The 9243-nt window shown below is 38.5% G+C and overlaps 1 protein-coding gene across 1 annotated transcript in view; it reads left to right on the top strand.

Moving 5' to 3' along the window:
- Pih1d3 (PIH1 domain containing 3) overlaps window positions 1-1206 on the top strand; it is a 44696-nt gene extending 43490 nt beyond the window's left edge. Inside the window, exon 7 of the mRNA XM_005367357.2 lies at window positions 437-1206. Coding sequence (XP_005367414.1) covers window positions 437-563 — 127 coding nt within the window. The 3' untranslated portion in view covers window positions 564-1206. The remainder of the gene's footprint in view (window positions 1-436) is intronic.
- The last annotated feature ends 8037 nt before the right edge of the window (window positions 1207-9243 follow it).

Genomic DNA, 9243 nt, shown 5'->3' with positions numbered 1-9243 from the left:
CTGTTCATCTTTTTGGGTCTGGGTTACCTCACTCAGGATAGTGTTTTCTATTTCCATCCATTTGCATGCAAAATTCGAGAAGTCATTGTTTTTAATGGAACGGGATCTTACTGTGCAGCCCAGGGTAACCTGGGATTCTCATTGTTGCCTACACTGGTCTTGAACTTGGGAATCTTCCTGCTTCCACATAGGTATGCATGCACCACATGTGGCTTGCCTGCTTAGAAGTATAAGGATCCAAACTGATACATGATCTGTGTTATATACGTATATTTTATTTGGTTTATTTTATTTTATATTGTCTAAATACTTTTGCAGGAAAGTCAAGCATCTTGGTCACACACACACACACACACACAGAGCCTTATTGAACATGGTATATTACTCTAGGAAGTTCATTCTGATCTCATTTTGTTTTATCTTGCCTCCTCTGTAGGAAACTGATAGTAAACTTTCCCCAGCCTGTGGAACGCAACAGTGCTAAAGCATCCTATATCCAGGAAACTGAAACGCTTGAAGTCAGGATGACTCTGCAAAGAGACCTTGATTTTGATCTTTTCTGAAACTGTATGAATAAGGAAAAGAAAAGGGAAAAACACATGACAATGAAACAGTTTTTTTTTAAACTTTGAATATTGGTTATGTCCTCTTTTGTTTTCTGACATATTTTAGAAAGGTCCAGAACTTTAGTGGTGTTTTGATCTGTTACAGTCACTTCTGTTACTCTTAGGAAACATGGTTCTCTCATACAATAGGGCGCTGCTCCATTTTTATAGTGAGAGATGAATAAGATATTTACAGGTTATCCAACAAGATTACATTATCAATTGCAAATGCAACTATGACCATAAAATAGGTGATTCACTTAACTCAACAGTCTGAAGATCTATTTATTACACTATGATAGAACCTGCTACATAGGGATTTGTCATTATTATCATCTGAAAAATTCATTTGGTTGTTTTTTTATTGATTTTTGTCAATGATTTAGGCTGTTTTCTATCCATGCCCTCAATATTGCTTTGTAACATACAGGTAAAAAAGGACTATAAATAATTTGCTGTGTCATATGAGCCATGTGTTTACTTGAAAAAGTAAAATGTATAGATATATTTGTAGATTCAATTTTCTCCCATTTTTATATCCCTATTGGACACTCTTATTTTATGCATTGTTCCAGTGATCCTTGCATTTTGTATACTATTGAATGAGAATATTTCATAACTTTATTAAAAGTTATATTTTATCATTGTTGTAACTTTGACTTCACACATCATTATAGAACTGTGAGATTAATTGGGAGTCAATTTGAAAAGAGATAAACATCTGAAATATGTTTATCACTTCTGTGTTAACCATCAAGAGGATACTCAGTAAAATATTTCATGGTGTCAATTATGTTCATAGCTACCATCCATCTAGTTTCTGACTAGAGCTAACAGAAGAATAAGACTAAGGTTTTAAAAGAAGTGATTATCAAAGCACTATGCCAAGAGACTCCGACATTTAAGTCACCATCATGACTTCCGTAAGGGGAAGAAGAGAAGGATAGAGGGAGGAAGGGAGGAGAAAATGGAGGAAGAGGGAGAAATGCAAAGAAAATTAATGTCTATGAATTTCAGTCACTTGTGTTGGAACATTAGAAGGTTTTTTGCTTTGCTTTCTTAGTATTTTCTTCGACAGTTATGTTCTAAGGATTTAATATCATAGGTCAGGAGTGGTGGCGCACACCTTTAATCCCAGCACTCAGGAGGCAGAGGCAGGTGGATCTCTGTGAGTTCAAAGCCAGCCTTATCTACCTAGTGAGTTCCAGGGCAACCATACAGAGACCTTGTCTCAAAAGATAATTTAATGTCACAACCTAAAATGTAATCTCTGTGGCAATACTAAGTAGCAATCAATATCTTTATTCTCTATAGAACATTGGTGACTCTGAAAAGTGTGTCTCTTTTTTTCCCTGCAACACTGACTTTAATTATGAAGGCAATTGTTACTCAAACTAACAGAATGTCTTCCAGTTGTCCCTAGACCAGTAGATATTTAAGCCACCATGACTTGGCCTTTAGTTATGTTGTGCTATATCAATTATATAAAGAAAGAGAGTTCCAAGAACAGTGAAATATGCTCAATGATTGTGCCCATCTTAAATCATCCTCCTTTACTGTCCTTAGCCTTAGAATAAAAACACCATTGGTTACACTGTTGCTTTGTTTTAAGGCACAGTCACAAGATTTTCTTCTTTTACAAATAGTCCACTAAATAAAATGTAGAAATGACAATATAAAAGGAAAATTACCTTGTCACCGTTTTTAGTGAATCATAGCCACTTTCAGAATTGTAATTTAGAACCCCACTTGTGGCATCGTATATCCTACTATCCTGGCTTGCTTTCATCTTGCTGTGAAGAAACAGCATGACCAAAGGCTTCTCAGCAATGAAGGGGTTTATTTCCCTTCCACTTCCACATCACAGTCCATCATCCAGGAGAGTCAAGGTAGGAACCTGGAGGTACGGACTGAAGCTGTGGAAGGAGAGCTGTTATTGCTCTCCATAGCTTTCTCAACCTGCTTTCTTATGCCATCCAGGGCCATCTGACCAGGGGTAGCACCACCCACAGTGACTGGGCCCTCCCACCTCAATAAAATGCCCTCACAGACAAGACCACAGGCCAGTCTGATGGACACAATTGCTGAGGTTCTATCTTCTCAGATAACCCCAAATTTTGTCATGTAGACAAAAAAACAAACAACCCCCCCAAACCTAACCAGCACACATACTTAAGACAAGATACACAGGGTTTGGGGAACGGAGAGAGCAGTAAAGCTTTTCAACACAAGGGATAGCAGATGTGGAGATGCAGGTCTGGAAGAGGTGTGGGATGAAAGAAAGGAAACATATGATCCTGGGGGGGGGTTATGATTAGAGAGAAGGTTGGAAAGGTAAACCAGGGAACTGTCCTATAGAACCTTGTAAGCTATGGTTAAAATTTGGACTTTATTCTCAGCGCTTGGGGAAAGAGAGTATAGGAGATTAGAGCAGGGATACGATAGAGGGTGTTGGGATGCTATTGCAGCACAAGCAAACTTTTATTCCATCTATATTGTACTTTAAATAAAATACATTGCTGATTTTATTCATTAGAAAAATATGTATGATGGTATACTGCAACTAGGAAACTTTAACAGTACACAAAATATTTTGAACTTAAAGCAAAACCTGGAAGTACCTACAATCTGGTGCCTCTTCCCAATTTGTTTTCCCTAGTGCACACCACAATTTTACCCCATCTAGGATGATAATAGTACATAAACTAGTTTCAGGGCCTACTTTCTTTTCATTTCTAAATACATTTGTTTTAAATTATTTTGTTCTAAAACTCTTATTGTGTTAGTTTTCTGGTAAAATAGTGTGTTAAGTGATCCATATGTGTTTTATTTTATTTCTAATTTTATTTTGAAGTAGATAGGTTCTTGTGGCCTAGCCCAGAGTGGCCTGGAATTTGCTATATTGTACACACAGGCAAGCCAACCATCAACTCCCCATGAAGCTCAGCCTGCCTTTGTCTCCTAAGTACAAGGATTATTGGTGTGCATTCATGCCCCGTTGCAGTGGTCTTTTTAATAATTTCTTGTTCTCAAGAACATTTCACATATTATTAACATGGCTGTATCAATTTCCATTGGTATTCACCAGACATTATCTTTTTGCAACATTTTTCATGTTTTCCATATTTTATATAAGGTACACAGCAAACATGAAGATAAGATTTGGAACTTTTTACTTCAACTAGGATTTTGTATTCAAAAGTCTTAGTCCAGTTCCATTTATTATGATACATTTCTATTTATCTACAGCATGTTGTGGAATTAATGCTTTAGTCTGATTTGCTTAGACTATTTTTTTCTTTCTTTCTTCCCCATTAATCAAAATTTAAAATTTTCTATTTTCTTCCCTCTGCTTTGAAAGTGACATGGTTCTGTTTTGTGTCCCTCTTTTAAGCTCACAAACCTAAAAGTTTTTCTTAGTACTACCATTCCATGAAATAACTGAAGGCCTTACTTTTAACTCACTCGTGCTACCTCTACTATATTTTCCTATTTCTGGGTTATGAATTATTATCATTTATCACAGTCGATGTATTTACCCATTTGTTTATTTTATCGTCCCTTTCTCTGGGTTAGTGTTTCCCCTCCCAAACACATTCTTCAGCATTTTGTTCAACAAAGGTCTGTGCATTCTGAGTCCTCTCATGGCACGTGTGAAAATATTTTTCTTTCATTTCTGAAAATATTTTTATCACTTATATACTAGAATAGCAGTCTAACTGGGTTTCAAAGTTATAATTCTTAGGGCATTTCCCTTTCTCCCCGAATTTAGACAGACACAGGTAAGATTCGCAGACTAGGATGCAGATTGACTGTTTTTTACCGGTTCAACCATGTTCAGAGGATACAGCCCTTCTAGGGACCCAGCTTTATGCTACTGCCCTTGAGTCCAAGATCTCAACATCTGTTCTTCAGTCTTTAAAAATGGAAACTATTTTTTTAAGGAAAACTACAGCTTCCATTCACAAAATTCCCATTCTGGCTTTCAGTTTCCCCCTAATTCTAGGTACCTGGATGCTTTCCTTTGTTTCTTGAGAGCTCAACTATGCAATTAACAGATTTTTTTTGGTGTGGCTGAATGGTGATGGCACAGGTTTTTAACCCCAGAACTCACAAGGCAGAGACAAGCAAATCTCTGAGTTTGAGGATAGCCTGGTCTACAGAGCAAGTTCCCAGACACCCAGGGCTACACAGAGAGACCTTGTTTCCAAAATAACAACAAAAACAAAATACAAAAAAATGATGTTTGTGTGTGTCTACTTTATTTTGCCTTACAGAATCTTATGGCAAAGGAGGTTTCAGTTAATTTAATTAGCTGCATTGTTAGATACGGGTGATCTGCTTTCCTGTCATTATATTTCAAATATCTTCTTGTGTTAATGATTGTTATTAACTTACTTGTTGTTCGTTAAATTTCCTTGGGGAGAAAAAGCATTGCTGAAGGCATCATGCATTTCAGACACAAGACATAGAAGCTCTAAGCTGGTTCTCATCCAGAAACCTCCTTCCTGAGGATTAGCTATGTAACATGAGGGCCTGCTTGTCGCCCCGTCCGCCCAGCTAGCTTAGCCCTGAAATAATCACACAGAAACTATATTAATTAAATCACTGCCTGGCCCATTATCTCTAGCTTCTTATTGGCTAACTCTCACATCTTGATTTAACTCATTTCTATTAATCTGTATGTCACCACGAGGTCATGGCTTACTGGGAAAGATTAAGCATGTCTGACCTGACAGCTCCATGGCAGTTCTCTCTCTATCTCTGCTTTCTTCCTCCCAGAATTCAGTTCTGCCTTCTCTGCCTAGCTAAGTTCTGCCTTAACATCAGGCCATGGCAGTTTCTTTATTAACCAATAAAAGCAACACAAATACAGAAAGACCGCCTACACCATAGCTATCCTGGTACCATGCAAGCTTCTGAAAGAGGGAAGCAACCAATAAACAGTTTTACTCAGCTATGATGCCTATGAACCCTAGGGGAAAAAAGCTACAGTCGACTGAGGGATTCTGAGAGCAGCAGGAAATAGCCTTCCTCTTCCCTGAGGATATTGGGAAATTGAATTGAAGACTCAGGCATAAGTCTGCATACCTATAGATACCTGACTGATTAAGAAACCAGGAATATACATTGGAAAAAAGACAGCATCTTCAACAAATGGTGCTGGTCAAACTGGATGTCTGCATGCAGGAAAATGCAAATATCTATATTTATCACCCCGAACGAAACTCAAGTCTAAGTGAACCAATGACCTCGTCATAAATCCAGATACACTGAACCTGATAGAAGAAAAAGTGAGGAATAAACTTGAACTCATTGACAGAAAGACTTTCTGTACAGAGCATCTTAGTGCAGGCCTTAAGCTCTGTGATTAATAAATGGGAAGTTCATGAGACTGAAAAGCTTCTGCATGACAAAGGACACCATCACTCAGACAAAGCAACAACCTACAGAATGAGAAGAGATTTTTATCAACTACACATCTGATAGAGGATTAATATCCAGAATATATAGAGAACTCAAGAAACTAAATATCAAGGAAACAAACCAATTAAAAAATGGGGATAATGCTAGGTGGTGGTGGCGCAAGCCTTTAATTCCAGCATTTTGAAGGCAGAGGCTGTCAGATCTCTGTGAGTTTGAGGCCAGCCTGGTCTACAGAGTGAGTTCTAGTACAGGTTCCAAAGCTACACAGAGAAATCCTGTCTTGAAAAAAAAGAAAAAAAGAAAAAAAAATGGGGTATAGCCCTAAACAGAGAATTGTCCAAAGAAGAATCTTAAATGGCTGAGAAACAAAGAAATATTCACCATACTTAACCATCAGTGAAACACAAACTGAAATTACTTTGAGATTTCATTTTATACCCCTCAGAATGGCAGAGACCCAATTTAAAAAGTCATGGCTCATGCTGGTTAGGATGCCGAGCAAGGGACATGAGCAACCCTTGCTTGTGGGACTGCAAACTTGTACAACCACTATGGAAATCATTATGATAGTTCCCCAGGAAGCTGGGAATTATCTACCTCAAGATCCAGCTACACTACTCTTGAGCATCTACCTAAAGGATGTTTCATCCCACTACAGACACAATTGCTTGACTACCTTTGTTGTGGATTTATTCATAATAGCCAGAAATTGGAAGCAATCTTGATGGCCCTCAACAGGAAAATGGGTAAAGAAATTTACACAATGGAGTATAACTCAGCTTTTAAAAGCAATGAAATCATGAAATTCACAAGTAAATTGATAGAACTAGAAAAAGACCATCTTTAGTGAGGTATTTAAGACCCAGAAAGACAAATACGGTATGTATTTGCTTATATATCTTAGCTGTTAAGTCAATAATAACCAAGCTACAATCTGTAGAATCACAGAGTTTAGTTATTAGAATAATGGGCTGGGGGGTGCAGGTAGATCTCATTAGAAAAGGGAAATCGTGATGGATGGAGGTGCTGGAGTGGGAGGAACAAGCGGAGAGAGGGAGGGGAGCGGGGAATGAGGGAGTGAATTTAGGGAGACACAGCTAAAATTAAGAGCCATTTGAGTGGCAGTATGGAAACCTAATACACTATAAACTTCCTAAATATATACATATGAAAGCAGTCTAACCAAAATTACCAAATAATGCGGGAGACAGAGCCCCATCTGGTCATCTCTTGTTACCAAATGAAGTTTCCTGTCTAAGGATTGTGATAGAGCTAACTGAGGTTTTGGCCAAAGGGGTCCCATTGGAATCCCCAAACAACCCAAAGTATTGTTGCCAAGATGATAGGTTATTTGCCACAAACTGAACACAAGGCCCCATTGATCATGGAGAAGTTGAGCTAGTGCCTACATAGAGCCTTCACCTCTATGTTCTAGCATCTTTGATGCAAGAAGTTAGTCTTTAGGCTACCAAAAGAGAAATGTAAACACAAACCCAATCACGAACACCTTGGGTTGACAATGGTGTCCTGCCAAGAAGGTATGCTTGTGGGAGTAACAAGCAATATCTGATTTGCCCACTCCACCAGATGGAACTCATACCCAACAATGCTTAACTGACCAAGAACCTGAGACTAGATAGCTCAGGGACATAGGAAAAAAACAAATACTATTGATTAAAAATAAAACAAAAACAAACAAACAAAAACATAGCAATAAAATGACTCCTCATGACACAGTCTGTAATAGATAGATAGATAGATAGATAGATAGATAGATAGATAGATAGATAGATAGATAGACGATAGATAAAGTGCTTTGCTCAGGCATCATCAGAGAAGCTTCATCCTGCAGCAGGTGGGAACAAATACAGAGATTCACAAACAGACATGATGTAGAGGGACCTTGGAACACTCAGCCCTAAAAGTAAAGTCTCCATCAAATCCCTCCTTCAGGGTTCAGGGAACCCTGCTGAAGAGTAGGCAGAAAGTATGTAAGAACCAGAGAGGGTAGAGGACATCAGGAAAATAACGCCCTCTAAAGCAACATGATCACAGCTCATCTGCACCAGGTCCATTTTGTATACATTATGGCTTCAGTTTAATGTTTCTATGGGATTCCTGAGTGTAAACAAAAGGATTTCTGTTTCTCGGGGCTTCTTTTGGGCTCTTTTCCTTCTGTTTGTTTGTTTGTTTGTTTTGTCCAATTCCTATGTGTTAGTTTTTGTTTTATCTTACTATATTTTGTCTTATTACTATCCCTTAAAAGTCTGTTTGTTTTCTTATGAGAGACAGAAAAGGAGTGGACCTGGATAGGAGGGGAGGTGGGGAGGAACTAGAAGGAGGAGGAGAGGGAGGGAGGGAAAACTACAATCAGGATATTTTATGTGATGGGGAAATATATTTTCAATAAAAGTAAAAAAATAATAAAGAAATTAATAAAGAAATAAAGAAAGGATTGATTGTCTGCTAATCGTACTCAGCCTGAGCACCAGGAGTTAGGTCAACGGCATAATCGGAGAGCCTTACGAATCAACCATGTTCATTTCTAACCCACTCCGCATGGCTCAAAAGCCTTTCCCCAAATTGCTGTATAATCTGAAACCCAGTGATATGCGCAGCACTCAATATGTATGCTATGATATGTTATCCCCAGAAATAAACACATAAAATTACTTTTATTCAAAACCAAAGTTGAGAAAAAAAAAACAAAGTTGGGTCTTTGGAGGCATCCCCTCGAAAATGATATGGGGTTATGGCCTCTCTTCTCTTTTTACTTTCCAGTACCCGTGGAGTAAACAGCTTTTCTCCACCATACACACGCGCTGGGACTTATTACAAAAATGCAACAAGACCAGACAAACAGGCTGAAAAGCCCCGAGGCAAAATAAAGCCCTATAATGTGTAAGTTGCTTATTTCATGTGTTTTGTACCACTGACAGAAAACTGACCAACACATAGTCTCTCTTCGTCTCTGTCTCTCCCTGCCACCCCCTCCTTCTGCCTTCTGCTTGTGGAGCAGATGTAAGCTCTCAGCTACTCCGGAGATGTGCCTGCCTGCCGCCTTGCTCCCCATCATGATGGTCACGAACCCACCCTCTGAAACTGTGGACAAGCCCCCCTCCCCCCAGTTAAACGCTTTTAGAAGCTGCCTTGGTCATGGTCTTTTTTTTTTTTACATTTTTTTTTTATTGAGAAAAGGAAAAAAACTTTC

This window comes from Microtus ochrogaster, unplaced genomic scaffold, assembly GCF_000317375.1.
Source record: "Microtus ochrogaster isolate Prairie Vole_2 unplaced genomic scaffold, MicOch1.0 UNK17, whole genome shotgun sequence".
NCBI classification, from domain to species: domain Eukaryota; kingdom Metazoa; phylum Chordata; class Mammalia; order Rodentia; family Cricetidae; genus Microtus; species Microtus ochrogaster.
This window is presented reverse-complemented; position numbering and strand designations above follow the sequence as displayed.